General features: G+C 37.0%; 1 protein-coding gene across 1 annotated transcript in view; it reads left to right on the top strand.

Moving 5' to 3' along the window:
- Nucleotides 1–25,966, top strand: part of cacna1ba (calcium channel, voltage-dependent, N type, alpha 1B subunit, a) — a 156,914-nt gene that overhangs the window by 38,758 nt on the left and 92,190 nt on the right. Inside the window, exons 4-6 of the mRNA XM_055224495.1 lie at nt 14,868–14,959; nt 15,852–16,004; nt 18,388–18,575. Coding sequence (XP_055080470.1) covers nt 14,868–14,959; nt 15,852–16,004; nt 18,388–18,575 — 433 coding nt within the window. The remainder of the gene's footprint in view (nt 1–14,867; nt 14,960–15,851; nt 16,005–18,387; nt 18,576–25,966) is intronic.

A 25,966-nucleotide genomic window follows, 5' to 3' on the forward strand; every position in this document is an offset into this window, starting at 1 on the left:
TACCTGTCTTTGTAGAAGTTCCTGACATAAGTGACAAAGATTCCTCCAGTTTGGTTTTAATGATGATGCTCCACATCCTTTTTCCCAAAAGGAGCTAAATGTTCAGGTTTCCTGAGAATCTGGGATCACTGAGTGATGAGCAGGGGGAGAGATTCCATCAGGACATAAAAGAGATGGAGACCAGGTATCGGGGATGCTGGGATGCAGTCATGATGGCTGATTACTGTTGGATTCTGAAGAGAGACATCCCTGCTGCTGAGCATTCAAGGGGTTCATAAAAACAGAAGTTCATGTCCTGAATTTTGCACAACGTAACGTCCCAATTTACATGTACTTACCTTTATCAATTAACATAACGTAACATTTAATTAATACATTCTGTTAGAAAACTATTTTATCTCTTAAAACATTTTTTGGATGAGAAATATTAAAGAAAATCAACTGATAATGTCACAAAATTGTAATCAATTTAGTCAGAAGATCGGATTTTTCAAAATCAAATTAGCATAAAAACCTGACCTGACTGAGAAAAATCATTTTTGGATTCAGTGGTGCAAAATGGTCCTAATTCAGTTGAAAAAACACAGACAACTTTCAAAAATGTTTTTTTTTTTGTAACCCAGTGTTATTTTAAAGGCAGAATTCCCCATAGATGTCATAGTTAAGTATTAATGAGAACAGATCTCATTTTCGCCTCTCCTCTATCTGACACTTTTCACAGCTGACATGAACCAAACGAAAACCAGTCCCTTAGCCAACAATGGTAAGAACAAGAATACCACAATGATAAGGAAACAATGAGCATAAAGTGGCACCAACACCAATACAGACAAAGTGCGGTATGACTTTATATTTAAACTTGCCTCTCTCTCTAACTTGCCTTAAACGTTATGAATACATTGGCATTGCTTTTGTTGTAAATCCAGAGCATTCCACAGTTTCACCCCACATACAGTCACACAGTCACACTACATACAGAGTGGTTCAAACATTAGGCAGTATAAAATTTCCATAGCCTCTCATATTCTAAGTTCTCTCTTGTTTTGATAATACACATAATTGGTTTTAAATTACTTGTTATTCAGGACCTGTCTTCAAATTGTCCTAAAATTGATTTGTAATGTCCAATTAAATAAAAGAAACAAACATTCTGACTAGGTAAAATTGCATGAAAAATAATACTTGTAAAATAATTTGTAAACTTGTGGCATTATATAGCCTATATAATAGCGGGGGATCCACTGTTTGTCTCCATGGAGATATTATTTAGTTTGTAATGTTCCTGAGTATGGCATTTTAAAGTTTGTCTAGCGTTTATTTAATTACAGTTGTGTTTATGGCTCAAAATAACATACATTCTTACTGTGAGCTGGTTCACCTTTACACAGATCTTACTTGTAACTAGACCTGATGGTTTATCTGCTTGTTAATACAAAGATAGTTGTTTATTCCCATATGGTCCAACCATATTGCCATGGAAGAGTTACAGAATACACTTTTAATTGTCCTTTGTATTTGACTCATACTTGTGCCAGCAGCCAGGAGGAGCAACCTCAGTCCCATCTTCTACAAGCCAAAATCTTGGTTAGCAGTACCTAGCTGGAGGATTAGGCAACAACATAAAGACTTCTGTGCATTCCTATGACATACATGTTTCATCAGTTCCACCCAAACAGATATTCTGAAACACTTGACAATATCTCCTTTAATGTAACTGTTTACTATAGCTCCAGCACTTACGCTTCCCCCCACAGACGTACAGACCTTTGGGAGTTGTATAGTAACCCAATGACGCTGGTGCAAGCCCGTGGCACGAACAAGCCACCGCTAACATGGACGAAGACAGAGGGAGGGAAGCGGCAGGGGAGAGGGGAGGCTCGCAGTAGGTGTCACCATAGAAACAATACAGATCTCATTAGAAACAAACAGAGGAGAGAGAGAAAAGAAGTGAAAGATAGAGTGTTGTACAAGCATGTTGGTCACGGCATTGCATAAAAAGGAGGATTTGATGTATGGTTTATGATTTCTTATTCGGTGTTGTGATACTGGTTACACATGGCCGTAAGATCAGATAATTACAAATCTGTCGTGTTCGAGATTCATGTTTCACAATGGGGGTTGCTGGCAGTGTACAGTACTAGCCATGATAGAAGTAATTTTATTTTAGCAAAGAATGGATTTTAGTGTCTACAAAAATATAAGAAGCAATTATATGAAGAAATTATACATGAAAATAAATGTGTATCTTGTATTATTTGGTTTATGTATATGTATCCTGTACAATTTCATATTTCATATCAAAACTGAAAGTAAAACTGAAAACAAAATAATGTAAATTCACAAAGCACTTGACAACACACAACATCCCTCTACATAACTATCAGAGCTTGGTAACAAAACAGCAGAAAGCGTGTTGGGATTATCTTAAAAAAAAAAAGCTTTTAAACTAGAGGCCTTTGTTGGTTTTGATACATTGGATAAATAGTTACATAAATGTATAATAATTCATAAGTTTAGCAATTGCAACTGATCTGTAAAATAATGTTGTTTTACTGCCTCTAGAAAAGAATAGCTTAAATGGCAAGTTATGGTTCTGTGGTGTTATTTTTATAAGGTCCTGCACTTCATTTTTACTGTCTTCAAAGAGTTAAATACAAACCTAGTTTATTTTTAAACTGTTTGGAGTGGTACAAACATATTCCTCACTTTCCTAATACACTCCTATCACTGTAATGACTCACTGCGATGAGTTTATAAGCAATTTTCACAACTCTCAAAGCCAGCATATAGTTTTGTCATCACGGCAATGTTAACAGTGTACCAGCCTTATTTCCTGGTATGTTAAAATGCTTTATAATTAGATGCAGACAGCACACAGCAGTTTCATTTTGACCCTAAGAGATTGGGGCAGAACATTTTACTTAATGAAATATATAATGTAATAATTGATATTAATAATGCCAATTGATTGATCTGGTGAGGATAGCATTAGAATAAAAATTTAATGTAATCCCTTCATCTATGTGATCTTGTAGGCGCCAGATATGAAGAAACCGTGATTTGACAACTTGGTAAAAGTGTCTTTAAACACCAAAGCACTTAGAGCTATAATAAGGCCTGCATAATCCTTAAATCAGCAGATCAGTAGACCTTTAAGTTGGAGTAAAATGGAGGAGAGAACAGCTCAGCACATTTTTATAACTCTGATACTTCCTTTGTCTTGATACGAGCCGTGAGTGAGAGGAGTATATTTAGACCAGTCGTTGTTTGTTGCTTGTCGTTCCCAGAGGAGAGCTGTGCACATGGTAGCGCGAGTAGTGATCACATGGTTCTATGGCCTCGCTACAGGAAAACCCAATAGGGGATGTGCTCAGAATAATACAGTGAAAAGTTGGCTTTCTGCTGCCTGTATATCACAAAATGTATCATGGAATTAGTTTTAAGCCATGTTTTGATATTGTTAACATACCCGGAGTTGTGTCTTCTTTCATTCACACAGTTTGAGTATTATTACTTGATTATTACTTAGTCTACAAAGCGTAATATGCTCTGTTCCACCTTGTGATGTCACCGAATGGTAGTTTCCAAATTAGCTTTTACCTTTAGTTCAGTAGAGATTGGCAATGGCTGTATAGATTTGTATGGAGTTTAAAACACTTCCTGTATTACTGCATGACATCACAACGTGGAACAGAGTGTTTTCTGTTAGAGAGAAGAACTCAGTTTAAATATGCAGGGTTTGTGTGTTAAACATGTGTGAATAAAACAAAACACAACTCCAGGTATGTTTTTGATGAGGAAACAACACTGTAACATAAATCAAAAAATAGGATGATATGGGCCCTTTAAAGGTTGTGTAACGTATTAATGGAGGATATCCAATCTGTTTGTCTCCAGTGAGATGCTATTGCTTTGCCTGGAATGTTTCACAGTAGAGCATTAACATATCTAGCTCCATGGAGACAAGCAGGTGATGCAACCAGGCCAAGTTACAGGTCAGATCTGACTCTACTCACAGTAAGAATGCATGTTTTTCAAGCCAATAAAACCATCTGTAATTAAATATATGCAAGAAAGATATGCTTAATGCCATACTGAGAAACATTCCAGTCATATCTCCATAGAGACAAGTAAGTGGCGGACAACCCCACCTGAAACTTTTGTTGTACACTTTTAAACTTGGCACTTCTCTTCAAGTCGATAGATAATTTATTGTTATTACCTTGGCAAAGGGCCCAATACCTTTGCCAAAATGTGTAGTCTTTTTCAGTATCAGTACATTTTTTGTGGATGATAGACAGGCTTGGGACTTTATACAGGTCTACACAGGCTAAATATAATTATTACTCAATACCACCTGAAGTACCTGTGGTTAAAACTTTGACACTGACTATTTTGTTACTGAAATGTAGTAGGGTTTTTCTATTATATTTCATCAACATGGCCTTGTATAGGTGTTGATGCAGATTTACTGATCCTACAACTAAAACCATATAAGCTAAACCCGATAGCGTTCTCTATAATATGATGTGTATGACTGTATGACAGTAGGACAGTAGGGGAACATGGTAAAGCTAATACATATGGTTTATTTATTTAATTCTTTAACACAGCATTTTAAAACGTGTAAACAATGCAACTATGCTAGGCCACCAGTGTCTATATAAATTACACAATGCACAAAGTGTGTTACTTAAGACAACAACCTTTTTAAAGTTGATTGATTTGTTTAACTTCACCTCAAAACACAAGAAAGGACACCCCCTGGACTTGGTGTTGTCCTTTGGTCTTGATGTAAATCTGATGGAGATTTGCAAAACAAAGTTTTCGGATCACTTTGCCGTGTTGTTCTCTGTAATGCTGCCTCAAGTGTGGTTAGTCTGTGCTATTCCCCATTCCAAGTGTGCACAATGAACTCCATGACTGCCTTTTTGTTTTCTGAAGCATTCAGTGCATCTGGAACTATGAATGGAGATGATTTGCAAAAGACCACGCTGGATGGTTTTCAAACACCACACCGGATGCTTTGCTCTCTCGTTTCAATGATACTTACACGGAGGTTTGGATGCAGTGGCTCCATTAAGACTGAAGCACACAAAGCCCATGGCACAGCCTCGGCTTAACGAGAATACACGTGAGGTCAGGTGCGCATTTAGATGCACTGAGGGATAATGGACAAAAGACCGTCTACAGGTTTTTAATGACCTGCTTTTAACTGTTGACTCTTGGAAGTCCTCAGTTGTTTTAATTTTAGACTTTGCCTTCGACACGGTGGATCACAGCATCTTTCTCTCCCGCCTGGAGACACATGTAGGCATTAAGGATACTGCACTCTGTTGGTTTCGATCCTATCTGTCAGACAGTCTTCTATGTGTCCCTTTGAGTACGGTGTGCCCCAGGGTTCTACATTAGTGCGTGCCCCCTTCACTCTGTACATGTTCCTTCGGTGATGGTTTTAGAAAGCACATAGTCACATTTCATTGGTTTGCAGATGACATTCAAATATATCGGCCTCTGACCACCAAGACCAGACCTTAATCAGAGCTCTGCAGGACTGTGCAGACTCGACTGAGTACAAACCTTCACAACTTAAATCTAGATAAATTTGAAATTTTGGTGTTTTGCCAAACTAACCCACTGTCCTCTTATTGCCCTGCAGTGAGGAATCTTGGGCTGATTACGGACTCAAGTCCAGCATCTTTCAGTTGAGCTTACACCCTACCTTTCAGGGGTGGATTTAAAAAAAAACAATCCACACATTTATTATGTTGCATCTGGATATTATAATTCTTTGTATGAGGAAATGGAGCAGGGCTCCTTACAGCACTTACAGAATGTTCAGAACTGTGCAGCTCAGAGAAACAAGAGCCCATAACACCAGTGCTGTGCGCTGGCTCCCTATTTCATATTGGGTGGAATTCAAAATGTTACTATGTTTAAATGTCTGCACTCTATGGGTCCACTTTATTTGAGGGAGTTACTGCAGCCCTATACTTCACTTCAAGATCCCTGAGGTCAGGTAGATCAGCTCCTGCTGTCTGTGCCCAAAGCCAGGCTCAAGACCAGAGGTGACAGAGCCTTTTCTGTGGCAGTGCCCACATTATGGAACAGCCATCACTCTGCCTGTCAGATCCCCTCAGTCTTTAACACAGTTTAAGAGTAGACTGAAAATCCACCTCTTCTCCTGGACATTTAATACTAGCTAGACAGGATATCTTGAATAGAGTGGAATGGCAATTTTTGAATCAGGCGGCATTTGCACTTCAGCAGTGAATTACCTAAAAATATTGCTACAATCATGCATCTTCTGCATATTTAAAATGAAAACACTGCAGCTATAAATATTTCAGCTGTTTCTCTGTACACTGACTGTGGAGCGCGGGGAAGCCCTCCTTTTTTCGACATGAACAAATCTCCAATCTTAGACAGAAGAATACGACTTTCCCACGCCAAGTGTTTCCATGGCAACGGCACATGTCTTTACCTCCAGCCCTGGTGAAGAAGATTGCTGCTTGTTGTTACATCATGGCATGGCTGAGGCTCTTGTGTAGAGAACAGACAAAATGATCAGAGTAAAGAAAAGAAAAATGGACATATTCTTTATGTTTGTTTTCAACACCATGTTCAGCTTCAGGAAATGTTTGCCAAATATCAGTACTTTTAATACTACTACACAATTTGGACCATATAAAACTACATTTTATCAGCAAGACAAGACTGGTCTGATCCAGAGGTCTCCAGCTGGAAAGAAACAGTCCAGAGCACGAGCGGCAAAACCAGGGCCAACGAGTAGAGGGACGACAAAAAGCCACCAATGATGGACATCAAAACATACATCAACACGGGCGAAGATGCTACAAACAGAAAAAGATGTCCTGTGCTGTCCAGAAAGGTGCAATCTTCAAAGCTGCATTTGCTGCAGTTGTCCGAGAAAGAGGTGTGCTTCCCTAAAATGGAGAAGACGAAACTCAAATCTGCTCTTGAACCCTGCATTAAGAAAAAATAAAACTGAATAAAATAATTTTAAGTATTTATTATTCGTGTTTTATTGTTTTACAGTCCAAATCTGCCTTACATGCAGCCGTACAACTGGTCACTATTAGGAAGGATATTGGTGAAACCTGAAGTAAAAGTAAAAATACCAAAAATACACAAGTAAAAGTTTTAAAGTACCTGTTTAAAAATGTATTTAAAGAGTAAAAAGTAGTGTTTAGCTGTTTTAAGATTTTGAGATCTTATAAAGCAGGGGTGCCCAAATTTGAAAAATATTCAACATGGAGGTATTCACAGTGGTGAATACAGTTAATAATTCAGATGGTGCATTTAACATAGTTTTGACTTCATACTTTAAATAAGGCTTCAAATATTAATATTAGGTCTGTATGACAATGCAATGTGATGTTATTTAGGTTATATTGGTAGGATTACTCAAAATCGTCACAAAAAGTAGTGATTATGATCAATTGGGCCAGTTCAACTGAAGGCCTGAGGGCCAATGAAAATTGGTCTGAGGGCCGCCCCGGGCCATAGTTTGGACGACCCTGCTTTAAACTAAGGATGCTTGTTTATCTTGATGCAGGTGACAATTAGCTATATAAATGTATATTTATGTAGCTAATGGATAAACATGGCTGCTGTTAGCCTGTTAACAGTTGATACCAGATAACAGTAACTGTTGAACAGTTATGAAACGGCATCAATAATATATAGTATATAGTATATATAGTATATAGTATATAGTGAATATAGTAGCATGTCATCTGTAATTGATCTTATAGGCGTCAAATGTCTTGCAGAACCATCTGTTAAATAATTAATCAAACAAGGACTTAACCAGGTCTAAACCAAGACCGGGACTTAACCAATGTCATGCCACAATCCCATCAGGATTGGGTCTAAACAATCCAGAACTTAACTAAAAGGCTGCACTAAATCAAACTACATCAAAACTGCTCAAAAAATAGTTGACATGCTGCCACTGGCACTAGTACCATAAATTGAGAACCAGTGCTGGCCATTTGTAGTCTTGTTTTAGTGTTGGAGATGCATATTGCACTAGCAGCTCTCAGCCCTCCCACTGGCGTTACTCTCTCTCTCCCCATGCTCCTGGCACAGAGATCCTGGTCATGTGACTTTGTTTACAGACACTCCACAGTTTGGATTTGGCTCTGCTGCTCTCACTGTCTCACAGATTTGTCAAAGTCGTGTTTACTGAGAAGATAAACAGCACAAAAATGACAAATCTACAAGTAATGCTTCTTGATTCTAGGCTTTGTCACTGTTCCATGTCTTCCTACAGTATCTACAATAGTAAAAAATACCTGCTAGTATTACAAGTAAATATAGCAGTAACTCAGTTGACAGTATTGTCTATAAATATTACAAGTGTGTGTTGAATTCACTGTGAAGACTGTAAAGTCCTCGGGCTGGAGTTCATACCCATATTGCCAGTGGCTCAGTTCGGTTGTGTAGTTGTGAGTGCCATAGAACCTTACACAATTGTGCTTGAGCACGGCGTGGTGTGAGTGTGCTCTTAGTGTCAAAATGAGACCACTGGCCACTGTGTAATTTGCATGTAATTGTAAAGCATTTAATTGTCTTCAAACCAGGAAGTTGGTTGGTACACTGTTAACATCTTAATTTCGTTTTATCAGTTCTGTGATGGCACTCCACTCTGGCCTCTGAAAGTTGTGAAATGCACTCATAAACTAATAAATAAGTAAATAATTGGCATGCTAGGAATGTGTTAGAAAAATGGGGAATGACTTAAAATTAACCAAAAAAATGCATAGTAAAGAAGAGGATTACCATAACAGTGTGAATTAATGAAATGGTGGCATGATGGCCTAAATGTTTGGTCATAGCACACGTGCAGCTTCATTATATCGGGTCTCGACTCCACAGCAGTTTTCTGAATGTCTCTCCCCACTCTTTACCCCTAAATTCAAGCAGCTTATTGTTTTGTTTATTACTTTGCATTCCAAAATTAAAAAAAAAAAATCATGCACCTTTGACTTTCTTAAAGTGTGACATTCAGTTGATGCAAAACTAGTATGATTGACCATGATTTTATGATCTATGCATGGGTTTCAGAATCATCAAACATTTAGGCCATTGTCCTAGCAATTAAAAATTCAAAACAAAATCCTAAAAATTATAAAAAGTCCTGAAAATGTTGATGCTGAAACTCGTGGATAATAGAAGTGACTGATTCTTGTTAACGGCTTAAGAAGAAAAAACAATGGCTATAGCAGTGAGTTTACTGTTAATTTATGCATATTTGGCAGAATTAAAACCGTGCTTGCTTTGTCCTATAATTGACTCTCACATGGTCCTCTCTCTCTCTCTTTTTCTCTCTCTGTCTTTCTCTCTCTGTCTCTCTCTTTCCCTCTCTAATAGCACTTCCAAGTTTGTGAATGTCCCGTGATGTTTTTTTCAAGTCGGCCCATTATCGCACTGACACACAACTCCCTACCTTACACCACGTCCCTCTGTCACCGTGAATGCCTCTTAGCATAGCATAGCACTCTTACTATACCGCTGCAATTACCAACCCCAATGAAAGCTCTTCTCAAATGCAAATCGTGGGCTTGTCATGCATGTTGAAGAAGTTGCTGAACAAACTCATACTTGACGCTGGCAAAGGCAGCTATTGTGTACCCAGCTATTGTGAGTGCGTCAAAGCATTGCACAGGTGAGACGTCCTTTACTCGACTATGAAGGACATGCTAATTCTCTTGAACTGCTGTAATACACACTGCAGTTAACTAAGGCAGAGAAAGCTAAAACGAAATCTGTTCAGTTTTGAGATACTTTGTATGCATAATATGACTTGCAAATGCACCTGTTTGTGGTAGTAATAGGCAGTAAATTGACCGTGTATCCTTGACGTTTTTTTTGTAATTTGACTTTGCTGAAGTTGGGGTTTTTTTTTTAACCCAGTGCAAATTATGTTTTAATAGTGTCATTGTCACCGCATGGTTTATGCACTGTAAATCTGTAGGCGGTCACCGACTAAAGAAATTCTTGGTCGACTAAAGACTTGTCTCACTGATCTTTTGGTTGCCTAAAAGTGGCCATGGCAAAAGCCCTCAAACAATTCATGTCTAGCCACTCTCTCAAACACAGAGGTAAACCTACAGGAGAAGTGGGTGGGAAGTGCCTGAGTTTGAGGAAAGACTGCATGAAAAAGAGAAAAGTTTGAATTATCATATTGTGCTATATTACAAAAAAATATATATATAATATTTATAAATGTTGTAGACAACTGCTCACCTGTAGCATGAATATGACGTACTGTACTGTAAGTAATAGGCATCCTAAGCTAAAATACATTTCAGCATCAATATAGAATGTGTTCATTTTGCTCCGTAATCCACCAGGTCACACTTTCTTTACATGTTATTCTTTGTAATATAGACACGCTTAAAGGGATTTGAATTGCAACAGGTTTTTGCTAAGGCTGAGTAAGTGTGATGTAATAGTAAGTAAGGAGCTCAGGGAGAAACAGTAGTCCTATGAAAACATGAGAAATACAGTTTTGAAATTTGCCCGTGCACTTAATTTAGTCAAGAACTAAATCTGGTTCTACTTTTTAATCTTAATTTCACAGGCAAAATTGTGTTCTTTACAGACAACACCAAGACAAAGGCCTTTTCTGCTGGTCCCAACATTTCAGCCAAAATGTAACAAAATAATTTTGTAAAAGACTAAAAAATAATACTTCCAATATAACAATACAGGAATACAGCAGTCCATGGGAACGACACTGTATCACCAAATGAAATATCACTGTATATCCATATATAGATATTTTTGCATACTCCTATAGTGCCTTTTAGGCCTTGTGTTTGGAATCTTTTTTGCACAATAAAAATACCATGTGCTCAGAATATCATAAAATGTCAGATATTTTATGAATACATGCTTTCAATACAGTACATTGTCCGGAATGAAAATTGGACAATGGGAGGGGGATACTGTGGTCTGGATCCTCTTGGTGCATGTTCTTCCCATGTTTACTTACCATTAAAACCTAAAGGAAAAACTATACAATATAGACTTAAACAACTCAAACTCAGTGGTGGAAGATGACAAAGTAAAATTAGTAAATTACTGTACTTAAGTATAATTTTTAGGTATATGTACTTAACAAAATATTACAGTGGATGCCTTTTTACTTTTCCTTTACTATATTTGAGAGCAAGTATCTGTACTTTTTACTCCACTACATTTTGAATAGGACTGTAAAATAAAAAGCACTTTTCATATGATTTGAGGAGTTATTTTTACCATGTTCGTGGTAGCATCCTGACTAAAGTTTTCGTGTTCAAGCTTCAGCTTTGAGGAAACTAAAACAAATACACCAAATTCATAAGAAAAATTAGGAAATTGATTCATATTGCTACTGCTGACCAAAATCTGTATCATTTTTTTAAAATCAATATCACTGCATTTAACACTTACACAAATTAACCACACTTTATTAAAATATCTGAAATACTTTAATTTTCACCCTAAAAGTAAATTTTTGAATTCTTGAATACTTTTAAATATTTTCATGTGATACTTTTACTTGAGTAACTTTTTACCTCTCCATCTGTGCTTTTTGTGTACCACTGCCTACATTTTGAAAACCACTAGGCCTTTTTGCACATCCTATACCTGCCTAAACGCTCCCTATAGCCTCTTTTTGTAAAAACGCCACTCAAAGCAAAATCTCATGACCATAGAAAATGCACAGCTTCAAAATAATGGGACATTCTGGGGCCGGACTGTCAGCCAATTCCTGTAAAACCCCCTTGATGCTGACAAATACTGGTTAAGTTAAATCTGATTGGGTTGCTGCCTCATGTCAAGCTGTTAAAAATCTCATGTTTGGAATGATTAAGGTTTATATTGGCTGTGCTACCCTGTCCTCCTCTTCATCAAATGCCCCCCTGCATACCAACTATACTGTACTGGCTTCATTCGTATGCACAACACCGGTTCTCATAGCTGACTGTAGCATTCACTGGGCTACGCTTCCTTTGAATACTTATGAAAGCTGGGAAAAGAGCTAAATATAGATCGGGTGATGTACTTAAAGATGTGATAGAGTAGATTAATGAAAAATGATATTGTCTATGATGTAGGAACGTAACGTGTAGTAGCTAGGCCTGTCACGATTATACATTTTGAAGTGCGCTACATTGCAGAAGTAAATATAGACAATAAACAATAATACTGAAACAAATTTATTCCGCTGACACAATAACACAAGAGCAGATTTAAACCACAAAAAATATTCTGAATGTACAATATTGTTAAAAATCCACGAGCTACAATAAATAAATCACACAATGAAACACTTTAGTATTTGGTTTGCATGTATATTGAGTCATATGAGTTATTTATTCAACCTTCTACAACTCAAATCTTATGATACTGCCAAAAAAAAAAAAATTCCCAGTAGTGCAAAGAAAATGTGTACATAATAAATACTTACCCCTGAAAAATATTGAACAATAAGTTGATATAGTAATTATGGTGACAGGCCTAGTAGTAGCAATGCATGATGCGAATGAAGTTATTGGATTTTCAAATACAAGATGCTACAGGTTGAAAATATTTGTTTTTCTTCTACATTTTGTCAGCCTTGTCATAGCAGTGGTTAGACTAATGATGCATAGTTTGGAGAGGAATTAATGAAGCAAATTAAAACGGTCCTGTTACTTTCATTTCTAATAATAAATAATAAAATCCATTTTAATTAGTACAGCAGCAAGGTGTCAAAGCAATGAAGAAAAACTATAAAAATAATATACTTTACATAAAAAAATTAGAACTGTGGGCTGGCATTTTAGGCTCTAACTGTGAATTTACTGTACACTATATTCTTTGTAGTAAGTAGTAATAGTAATAGTAGTAATGGTAGTGGTAGTGATAGTAGAAGTAGTAGTAATAGTAGTAGTAGTAGTAGTAGTAATGAAGGACAAAGACTTTTATTCATAAGAATCACTGATGTAACAAAACTTTGAACCCGAAAATGTATTATTATGTTGTTTTAGGTCAACATTGCAATTTGCCTTTTAGATCAATCTTATGATTTAAAATTTCCCAAACATAACGCAGTGATGCAGGGCTGTCATAATCTGACTCACGGCAGACTGATATGTGTACCTCTTTGACTTGAGTTCTACACCTTATCAATCTGGGATGGCTCTTCCTGAAAGTGATCAGAAAACGCAGAACGTCATGGGAATTACTTGAATCTGATTGGTGGAAGCTTCACAACAGCAGATGAAAAATTAGTTATATCCAATTGCGAGAAAAGCACAGACATCTTCTGTGTCCACAAATGCCTTCTGCTCGTTTTTCACAAATAAAATGGTCCGTATTGACACTAAAATAGACTGAAGTCTGTTGACGTCGCCATGTTTGTTTTGGTTTGCTTGGGCGCTTCGTCTTTGGCTTCCACACAAACCTCAGTGCTGCTCTGTGATTGGTCCGCCCACCCGGTTATCCTCACAGGGAGTGAGGGCCAAGATGGATTCTCATGAGTTTGTGAACCCACAAATATCGTGAGAATTTATCTTACTGTGCATTTCATAAATTATAACTATATACTAAAAAAAAGCATAATATGTCTTCTTTAAATATACTGTTTTTTTTAAGAAAGACTGTACTGTTTTATTACACAGACTGCAAAGTATTTTCTACACTAGTACTCTCCAGGATCCACCAGACATAACAACAAATTTTATTTTATTCAAACAGTTTTCTGTGGTGGGATAGTGAATATATGGGTAGAAGGATGCTGAGGTTAGAGCTGCCAGGAAACAGGAGGCGTAGAGGAAAACCAAAAAGGGGATTTAGTGAAATCAGTTGCAGTTAGTCAGTGTGAGAGAGGATATTGTGACCATTACTAAATAATACAATACTTTGTGCTTAGCTTAGACACATTTTAGCCTAGTGCGGTCCTCCTGTCACTTCCACTGTACAAGAACACTATTGATTGTAATGTACCCTGAGAGTGAGCAGCCACGTGTCACAGCCCGTACAAAGATCCATCGCTGCCCCATTACCAGCTCTTAGCCGTAATGAGCTGTTTGTACAGGGCCAGGATCAGTAACAGGGGTGTGGTTAGCTTTGACGGCTCAGGCAACTTTGAACTTTCTGATTGTTATCAATCAATTTGGCTGTTGTTGGGGTAGTGAATGTGTCTCTAATGGTGCAATGCAGTGAGTTGCAGCAAAATCTTTTACCTGTGGCATAAATTAAGATGATTTTTTTCAATTATGTTTTTGATAATGCATCCAGCAAAAACGACAACCCTAAAAAACTTAAAATTCCTTGTATTTAATAATGCAACTCAAATATCACTTATTGTCTTCATATAAGATGTGCAAATATTCCATAAAATTAAATACATTTTTCACTTGATATTTGAGAAAAAATCATATTGCAGTTGAAATGAAAAGAAACAAACAAACAACAAAATTACTTAGAAACATTGTTAAATGACTGGTAAATGTCTACTAAAAATCTACTTGTATTACTGTGAGATAAAGGGTCTTATTTCAAGTCATTTATACAAATTTAAGGTTGTTGTTTTCCAGTGATAATTTTGGATGCATTATTTAAAAAAGCATCTCATTCGCAGCTATTTTGTATCTGAATTTGTACCTACAACTAGATCACTGACCCAGAAGTAAAGGTCTGGGACAACTAGGACAACTATTTTCGTTTTTTAACTGTTGACTGTTTTATTTTATCAACATATGCTTGTCTTGTTTAGTTACATTTTTAGATTATTGGCTCAATTTAAACTTTTCTGAAGTGAATGCAAATTTTCTATTCACGTACCTGCTTGTTTTATGTTCCAGGATCTTGGCCACAGTGGGGGCAGACTTCGACCTGAGGACCCTGAGAGCAGTCCGGGTTCTACGGCCGCTCAAGCTGGTCTCTGGCATTCCCAGTGAGTAGCATCATCTTAACTCATAATTACATCTAAGACATATCATTTACCTACCATTTCTACCATGATGCTAATATTAGCAGTACCGGTAATTAAATTATATGTACATTGCAACATCAATATTACCCCTGCATTATGAAATTACAGTCAAGATTGTCAGTTTACTTCCCCAGCCTATTTCTGAGTTTCACTGTGATATTAGTTGACAGTTTGACACCCGTTTTGATATAATATTATGAATTGCCTTAAATATGCAAATGTAAAAATCGCCTATAAAAAGAAGGTGTTATTTTTTACAATATGTTTAAAGGGCCCATATTATGATATTTTCTGATCTATTATAATGTTGTTTCCTTATCAAAATATACCTGGAATTGTGTTTTGTTTCATTCACACATGTTTAACACACAAACTGCCTATGAAGGATAAGCCCTTCTCTCAAATGGTAAACGCTCTGTTCCACCTTGTGATGTCATGTGGTAATACAGGAAGTGCTCCACTATGTTTCTGAATTCCACACATCTTCACTAGAATCATTTGGATAATTTCAATCCTGGAATTGTCAGTCTCTACTGAACCACGGAATAACATCACAAGGTGGAACAGAGCATTTTGAGGTTTGGAGATGTAGACAGCCTAATAATGTTGGATTACTCAAACATCTCTGAATGTGACAAGAGTCAGTCTTGCATAATATAGAACCTTTAATCTTACAGTTTATTCTTATGTTGTTCAACACTTGAACTTCATTTTCTGTAAGACCAGACTCTGGGGAAGGAGGTATTTTGGGTGACTATCCAAGAATACTCAATACCCTTCATTGCAATGCAGGCAACTTTATCTGCCGGGGTATAAGCACCAAAGTCTTTTTTGCACCCTATTCTTTGTGCAGGTCTCCAGGTGGTTCTAAAGTCCATTATGAAGGCCATGGTCCCCCTGCTGCAGATCGGCCTGCTCCTGTTCTTTGCCATCCTCATGTTTGCCATCATCGGTCTGGACTTCTACATGGGAAAGTTCCATCGCACATGCTTCAGGATAGACACAAGTAAGAACCAAGCAATATACAATTAGAGATCTATATGCAGCTCGTAAGCCACACTGCTGTGTGCTGTCTGCATATAGTTATAAAGCATTTTATCCTCGGAGAGTCAAAAAGTGTGCTGTTAGCATGCTAGTTGTTGTTAGTATTACCCTGATAGCAAAATTCCGATCTGGCCATGGTAAATTTTTTGAAACATGGTTATAAACTCTCTGTGAATAATTAGGATGCTAGGAATGCAAAAGGTAAGTGAGGAACAACTGCAAGTCATATTTTTCGCCCTGAAGACTGTAATGTTTGTACAAATGAGTTTCGGTTTAATTTACATGTATTAATTTATCATAATCTTTAGCAAAAATGTAAATAAATTCATTTAGAAATAAAACAAAATGTTTAGGACAAAACTAGGAGTTTTGAGTTACCAAAAAAGTAACAGCTTGGTACATCAAAGAGGCACAATATTTACTGCATGTATTGTTATGATTATTATTTCACACTGTACAAGGCTTACGGTATTGCATGAATGCAGATTTTTCACTTAAACCTTTTCCTGAAAATTGCCTTTACTACTTTTTTATATTGTCAAATATAAACATATTGCTTTTCCCATTGTAGTAGTACAGTGGGTAGTTCATTTTAGGTCACTGACTCTGTACTGTGAACTTCAATAGCTCCACAGCTTCAAATGAAATATAAAAAGAACATAACACCCACACCCACTGTTGCACGTGACATTGTGTTAATAGGCTGTGAAGGGCTTTAGTCTACCGTGGAGCATGTGATTAGTTGTAAATACCATTTCTGTTGCGTTTGGATAAAAAAACAGATTTGAACTATATTCAAGTTGTATTGTTAAATCTAAATAAATAATGTAAATTATTCACATTAGTGAGTTTATAAGCACATGTCATGGCTCTTACAGACCGGAGTATTTCATTCAGTTTTGTCTCACAGTAAAGCTAATGACAACTAGCATGCTAATTGCGCACTTCCTTGTTATAGCCAGTCAATGTTCCTGATACTTGGATAATAAAATGCTTTTCAGATTCAGACAATACACAGGGGACTTATTTTGATCTCAAGAGCTGTTTCTACAATATATCTGTACTAGAGCAAGACAAGTTATTCTAAAATACAGGGAAAAAATTGTACAGAGTCTTAAAGTACAAACCTGATTCAGGGATACATTTAAGTTCAATTTAAGCTATGACAAAGTTATAGAAGTGTCATATCTCCATAGCATATTTTCCCCATATTTTGTTCATTGTATCTTGTTGAGTTATACCTTTATAATAGAAATTTGATGGCTACTTCCTAATTTGTGAGACTAATCTTGTTGTACATGGAATATTATTTATAGACCAGACAGCCTTGTCTTTTTGATTTGGGGCAAATTGATTTGTGATAAAAATAACTGCTCTGAAGTCAGTCGGTTCCTGAGGCTACTCTATTTGAGCAGCTGTTTGTTGAGTCAAACCATAACACCACAAATTATGTTTAGATAGTAATAATTCTTGGTATTTTGTGTTTGCAGAATTTTTTGTAAAGTATTTGATATTTGGCTTGGGGATTTTCCTCATAAACAAAAACATGTGTTAGGCTATATTTTAAGTAAAAGTAGTGATTGCATTTAAGACATCACTCATTAAATATTCACCAGCTGTTTTAAATCCAATGCTCTTATACATTAAAGTAATGTACCATACTATTTCATTGTAGTTCAAGCCATGTATTATGCATTAGACACCAGTTATGCTCACAGTACATCCTCTGCTTCAACTAAAAATACCTTATCATAACTGATTTGGTTCTGCTTTACGACTGGTTTTATAGTACTGGGTTTAGAATTGGTTTAAAACTGGTATCATCCAGGGAACAGTGCTTGTATAAACCCAGTCAAATTCTACTTTATAACAGGTCTCACAAGAGGTACAAAATGGTTAGTCCAAATTTAGACTACGTACTATTGTCATGTTTAGTCATAACTTGAATCCTGCTGTGTTCATTTAAGGTAGTGCTAGATTTTTAAAACTTAATAGTCCTGTGTTATGTGTGAATTAGTTCATTTTAAAATGTTTCAATAGTTCAAACTTATTCCTTGCCTTGGGCAAACAAATGTTACTTTACTATTAGAGTTGAATACTATTAGATTGCTAGTGATATACTGTTATATATATGTGGATAGGATGACACTTTACCTTTCCGGTAGCAGAAATTATAGCTATGGCATAAAAACATTGTACACTTTCCCGTTTATATTTTGTAATAAAAAATTCCCTATGCCCTATTTACTACATGAAAAAAAAAATGGGTACAGCCTCTTTAAGGTGGTACTAAAAAGTTTAAATCATGTCACAGCTATTGCTTACTGTGTTTACTGTGGTTGTAGATGAGCAGACTGAAGATTTCCCCTGTGGCCTCGAGCTCCCAGCGAGGACCTGCTCGAATGGGACGGTCTGCAGGGAGTACTGGATCGGACCTAACTTTGGCATCACCAACTTCGACAACATCCTGTTTGCCATACTCACCGTTTTCCAATGCATCACCATGGAGGGATGGGTGGATATCCTCTACAACGTAAGTTCATTCGTACATAATGCAAATTCTACTTTTACCATAATCAAAATATTCTAAAAGCCCGTACTGTAGTATTTTGTTACTTACCTGCTATACTTACCTTACCTACTTAAAGTGGGATCAAACACCTAACCTCCTCCCACAACCACATTGCAAATAGAAGTGGGCGGGACCTGGTGGACTCAAGAAAAGAGTGAGAGGGAGGAGAGGTGGGGTCCAGAGGTATGAAGAACAATGTGATTGGTCTAATACAGGGGTGCTCAGACTTTTTCAGTATGTGAGCTACTTTTAAAATGATCGTGTCTGAAAGATCTACCACCTAATACAAAATGTTAAACATATATTTATTTGTAAATGTATTATGAATTCTTACATGTACAGTGCATTTTGATGTACCTTGCACAACGTCATAAGATAATACTGCACAACACAATTGAACTTCCTACATGTTCATAATTACTTGAATGATCATTACTGCTCTGATGACTTGCACTGAATGGAATCAGTGAGGGATGCATAGTTCGGGCAGTAGCTTCTGACAGCCAGCCAGGAGTAAAATAGCATTTTTCGTTTGAAACGATAACAGAGCTAACTCATGCTGATTATGGTTTTGTCTTTTTTTATAGCCATTAAAAACATGTTAAATGAAGTACAGATTTTACTGCATTTTTTTCCACACAACTACTTCTATTTTACACATCCATCTGTATTTTTTCTTTTACGAATCAAATAAATAACTGGGAAAATCCCCGCAGCACCCGTGCTCTCATTCGTCACCTTCGAGGGACAACAGAGGCAGATTACCGTAATGATGGCAAAATATTTAGATAGCTCCATGTCTCCGCTTTGAGACGCCATTTGAATTTACATGAGAGCACGACTGGGCACGGAGTTACGCTGCTGGAAAGTCCGCAACTGCGCTCTATCGGCGACGATAGGATCCGATGCTATAGGGTTAAATTAACTTGCGCTGGTTTATGCGTGTGCAGCGCCCATGATGTGACCTAGAGTCAGGTGTAATCTGACTGGTTGTCCTGTATATTAGTCATGTGACTGGATGGATGGATGACGGGATGTGATCTACCCAAAATGCCTTCGCGATCGACTGGTAGATCGCAATCGGCGTAATGAACACCCCTGGTCTAACAGGTACCTATACTTCAAACTCCACCCATTATGTTACAAACAGATGCGCTTTTGTCAGGCTTTTATCAGGGTTAAGTCATGTGTGATGTTACCAAGTACTGTTTTGGACCAGAAAGCTGCAAATGTACGTGGTTTGAGCTAAAATAGTCAAAAATTAGTACACAATATTATTAAAACACCATCTACCCAGTTAAGTTGTCGGCGCTCAAGTGACGGAAATGTAACCGAGAGAATCTGGTCATTTTTCAAAATAAAAGATTTTTCAAAATAAATGATTTTTCAGACTCAGATAATAAATACAACGGAAATAATGATTATTCTTGGACGGCCGGTGGCCCGGTACCAATTGATCCACGGACCGGTACCGGTCCACGGCCCGGTGGTTGGGGACCACTGATTTAGTGTTTCGTTTCATTTTAAGAGCTAAAGACTGGATTTTGAATGGACTCATTATTTATGCAGTAGTAGTAATATAAGCAGTTGCCAGGTAGAGGTCTTGGGGTGTCTAACTTATGCCAAAGCACTATGCAAATCAATCCACTCTTGGAAGCAGAGACTTCAGTGAATATAATGTAATGCTGAATACATTCATTTTTTGTGCTACTACCAGCTTGTTTCAACTTTAATGGTGCACTGTGTAACTTTTTTTTTGTACTTACTTGAAAAACATACATTCTTATTGTGAGCGGAGTTGTCTTCTTACATAACTGAGGTGTAACTTAATTGGCCAAGTGGTATCGCCAAAACTGACTCTTGTAAGCGGAAAGAGGAAACCACAATATAACATAGATCAGAAAATAGCGTAATATGTGCCTTTAAATGCTATACTGCGGAAACATTCCAGGCAATGCGACAACACCTACATGGAGTCCAAGCAGGCGGCGAAGACCATAAAAACATACATTTGCTCTTTTTATTTTTTCTTTGTATACTCACTCAAGTTACAACCAACTGCAATGTCATAAGTTATATGTGCAGTTACACTTTTTCTGGAAACTGGAACACTTTTTAGCCTTTTGTGAGGTTTGTTAGCACAACCAAAACAGCTTTCTTCTGGCATATTCCTGATTGCAAACTGTTTTTTCCCCTGGCGGCTCCTCCTCCTCCCAAGTTTCCTCCAGCCCATGATTAAAAACAGCATAAGAGCATGTGTAATGGATGACTCACACGGCTCCTACTAAGGCCACAGCACTCGTCACTTTATGCAGTAAGTTAAATTATGTATTATGTGTAGTGGTGACACGCTCTAAGTGAAATGTATCAGTGTAAATATATGCAAATGTTTTCATGGTATGGTATGATATTTAGTTCAGTTTTGTTGTTACGTTTTCACTAATTATACACAGATGAGCATGTCCCAAAGCATTAACGTTTCAAATCTGTCAAGTAATAATTTTGTGTTGGCTCGATTAAAATGGAGCAAATGACCATGGTCTATATATTTCCTTGTTTTATCCGAAACATCCATCCATCCATTTTCTTCTGCTTATCTGGGACTGGGTGGAGAGGGCAGCACGGACTCCCAGACTTCCCATATAATTCCTCAAGCTTCTCCGATGGGACCCCAAGGCATTCCCAGGCCCTTTTCCAAAGCAAATGCATTTAAAGCAGACCTATTATACAAAATTGACCTTTTAGAGCTTTTACCCATGTTATATTTAGTTATAGTTATAGTTTTGGAGTGATTTGTGCATGTTTAAGGAATCTTTAATTGTTTATTTTCAAGACATCATATTTCAAATCAATCCCTGTTTTCACCAGCACCGGCATAGGCCCACTGCTCTTTTCTTACTTCGTTCTTCAATTGTATTTTCTGTGATTTACATTGGATTTGGCAGCGTCGTGTAGTCATTTTGGTACAAATGAAAAAACAATCTGCTGCTTGATAGCGTGATGTGCAGCTCTCCATACGAGGGGCGAACAGCATGCGCCGCTTTGTTGTGATGATGTTTACGGCGGCGTCTGCTCCCATTGGGCACCGCAGTTTTTAACACGAAAGTCAGTGGACTTGTTTCTTTTATTAAGTCATTTTAGATGAATGTTGTCATTTAAAATGTGCAAATTCTAACATAATGTTCAACTGGTTTCATAGATTATAGCTATAGAGCAGACTTTAAGCTATTAGCACTAGTATTTTGATTTGATTTGAGTCTCTGCGATTGTATGGAATGTTCCACGGTATGGCATTAAAATTATCTTGAAGACAATCAGATCAGATCTGTGGACAGGGGAGTCCATTCACTGCTTTTTTGAACAATGAAACACTTTTAATGCTATACTGCGAAACATTCTAGGCAAAACACCAACATCTTTACAGAGACAAGCAAACCACCCACCAGAAAAGTTACGTAGTGCTACTTTAATGTTACCCCTAGTGAAATGATTGAACAAGTCTTTACAGACTAACTGCTCCTATACTGTTTAGTGATTTTATAAAAGTCAGGTATATCATCCAGACAAAACCATTGTGCAGTAAAGTTACATTTTTTATGTTTACAATGAAGAGATAATGGTTTGTTTTTACTGAAAAGAGTGAGTAAGTCTTTCAGAACTGCAAGGGAAAGCTGAGCCCAAAGATCAATAGTAGTTTCGTTGTGGAGAGGAAGAGCAGTCAGGGCAATGGAATTTATTGTAAATTGTAATTGTAACTGTTATCCAAAAGCAAGGTAGAAAAAAGGGTAGAAAGTTTTATGGTGGCTCAAAGATTAAAATCAGGACAATAGTAAGTAATATTAAAAAAATAGTTGTTTTTTAACAATCAAGTATTTAAAGGTCCTGTATTTAAGCTCTAAGCTACCAATTATAGGGGCGAATTTGGAGCTTCATGTTTGTAATTCTGGCTACCACTACCATAGCAACGAAAGGGCCAATCCGGAGTAAATCTGTTGAAGGTAACACCCCCTCCTGCCCTCACCACTGGTTTAGGCACTTAGCAACACTGTCAATCAAATCTCTGCTAATACTAACATGAGTGACCTCAGGGAAAGAAGGCACCTTATTGGTCTGTTATTAATGTTCATGTCCTGATTTATGGACAAAATAGCCAAATAAGCCAGAGTCATGTAGCACAGATTAATATGAACATTTAAGCAGTTCCTATTTGGAACGCGGCAGCTAACAGGGTAGTTTTGTCCATTTATCTATATTCTACACTCTATGGATGTAAATCATATATGCATGATATTGACACATACATGCAGTTGTTCATTCACCATTTTGACACACTTTTTAACCATAAACGATAAACGAACGTGTGTTTTGAAAGAATTAAATGTGCAGACCAAAATGCAGACCATATTTTGGTCTACATGCAAATTACAACTGACCTATCAGCACATTTATAGTACCTTGTGAATTATAGATAACAGTATACATAATATATTATTTTAATTGTGTGCCTGCCTTCTACTGTGTTTCTAAACCAGAAACCACTTGTGATATTAAATGTACAGAGACACTTAGATGTTGCCCTTACATTTAACCCCTTCTTGCTTCATGCAGGTTTGTGTGATAGACAGGGATTCCTGACCTTTGCCTTTGATAATATCTGCTCGTGTCACTTACATGATAAATTCCCCCCATTAGGCACAGTATTAATCCAGAGATAGTGCATATGGTTCCCTGGGGTTGTGGGGCTTTTTCGCATACATCATAGACATTGCCTTTTACTGTCTAGGACGGTGCTTCATCTAGTACACTTACAATTAAATAATGTCTTGTAAATTACTGGGAACTGTTAATACCATAATTAAATCGTTAATACCAGAATTAAATAGTAATAAAGTGGTTATTTGATTTTAGAGTACTGGACTAAGGAAAACTATGATGTGATAATCAGTAACTACAGCAATACTGCAGTGTTTTGATGTACAATACATTTCTGTAAATACACAAGTAGACAAGTATGCAATTCAGGTAAACAACAAAAATAGAAAACAGTTATATTTACTTTCAAAATATAAACATAGACTAAACCATAACCAAGGTTAAATTCGTGGGACCTGTTTAAGGACAGGACTAAAACCAGACTTTTGAAGAGAGTAGCCTATTTAAATTGCACATTAAAATTTTAGATTTGGTGAAGAAAAAATATTTCAATCTATTTTGTGATGTTGCATTAGCTTATGTTTAGTTCTGACAACCAGAGCTGGGCAAAAAATCAATTAAATCCATTAATTTAATTAGAAATTTAAATGAATCTATTTTTTTCTTTTCCCAATTTTCTTGCATTGGAATTGCATTGAAAATGCAAGAAAGGCTGCTCACTGCAGTCACAGGGGCCACAGGGCCATGCAGCTCAAATCAGTGTTGGCAAATTACTTTTAGTGATAAATGGGAAAATCAAAAATTTAATTGAAAATGTATTTTTTTGAGAAAAAAAAAAATCAAGCAAAATCTCCCAGGCCTACAACGAACCGTTATTTTAGTAGTTGATCTGTCATTTTTTTTTCTCATATGCTGACTAATCAAATAGTTACCTCTATTGAACACTGACAGCTTTGCCACTGTCTTTGTTATAAAAGGTCTTTTGACATGTGTTTTACCGTCTGTATCCAGTTAAGGATTACGATTATCAAATGACCATTATTTTAATAGTCAACTAGTCACGATTATTAATTTTTTTTTGTTGGAGCCCTACTCATTGGAACAATACAAATGCTAATCACAGCTCCAAGTATTTAGTTCTAAATGAGGTTTTGAACAAAGTAAGTGTACAGTTGTGTGTGAATATGATGTCAGATTGTGCCATTAGATCATTGGTGCAGACGTGTCTTGTTCTCATACCCAGCTGTGGCCTCTTTATTGGAGCAGACATCCATCATGGCCGCTGCTGTGTCCCATTCTGTCTCCCTGTTTTCAGATGAGGGCTGAGGGCAGGACCCAGACTGGCAGCCTCTCATTAGCAAACCCCTGGACCTGCTCAGTATTAAGTCAGGCGTTGACAGGTGCTAGTGTCTGGGCAGTTTTTTATGGCTGGCAATAAGAGCTGTATTGTCATTATAGCTGTCACAGTATCTAAAGTAGTGAAACTGATTCAGAGTTGGGTCTACTTTCTGCACATCTGACCTCTTATTATCTCATAGGTTGTGCATTGCGGTTGGACAAGGTTTTGCCATTTTTATCTAATTGTCAACTTTTGAGTCAATGTAAATTGTATTATTACTCTGGTTAGACAGGATTAATAAGAAACAACAGGCTTGAAGACTCAGAAAACATATACAACTTTGCTAATTTGTCTCTAGGGACTATTATTATCCTATAATTATATTATGATTAATACTATAATTTTAGTAGTTAAAGGTGTACTGTGTGACTTTTCTGGTGGAGGGCCTTTGTCTTCAAAGAGATATGAGATTAGAGATTGTTGCTTTGCTTGGTATGTTCCACAGTATGATGTTAAAGATAGTTGTCTCCAAGGACACAAGCAAGTGATGTCACCAAGCCAAGTTACCTTTTTAGTTTGCTTTTTGCAATGAAAATATCTATAACTGAAAAAAAACAAAAACAAAAAACAATATGGATAAATGCCATATTATGGAACATTCCAGACAGACATTAATATCTCCATGGAAAGAGGCACATTGTAAACTCACGTGTACCTTTAAATTACAAATTTTTCTGTCTATTCATCTTTATGTATGTATGTATGTATGTATGTATGTATGTATGTATGTATGTATGTATGTGTATATATATATATATATATATATATATATATATATATATATATATATATATATATATATATATATATATATATATATATATATATATATATATGAGGACCTTCTCCAGTATTGCTGTATCAATTCTTGTATCTCCTCATGTATTACTTCACACCATATCAACAATTCACAATTATCTGCATAGCCCTTGTGTAGCCAATTACTACATATTTTTATCCCTCACATTTCCTTCAAAAAGGCATCCACCGCTATAGTATTAACAGCCCCAGTTTCCAAAGCTGGTTAATTCTCCTACCACCCTCTTTGGCCTATAGCGCAGTAGTGATCTGGGTGTGGCGTGGCTGTTGAATTGATGCCTGTCCTCGGGGCTTACACTTTGAATGGGCCGAACAGCGCCACTAATGGTTTTTCTATTGCCTAGTGCGCTCTGCCTGTGTGCCTTGTGTGAGCGGCTAATGCACTAATAACACGCCCTTCCCTCCCTCGCTCTCCCATCTCACTCCCCCATTATGACAGATGAGGGCGGCTTCTCCTGCCCAGCACAGCGCCGCAAGATGG

The sequence above is a fragment of the Periophthalmus magnuspinnatus genome, chromosome 9, assembly GCF_009829125.3.
Source record: "Periophthalmus magnuspinnatus isolate fPerMag1 chromosome 9, fPerMag1.2.pri, whole genome shotgun sequence".
Lineage (NCBI taxonomy): Eukaryota > Metazoa > Chordata > Actinopteri > Gobiiformes > Gobiidae > Periophthalmus > Periophthalmus magnuspinnatus.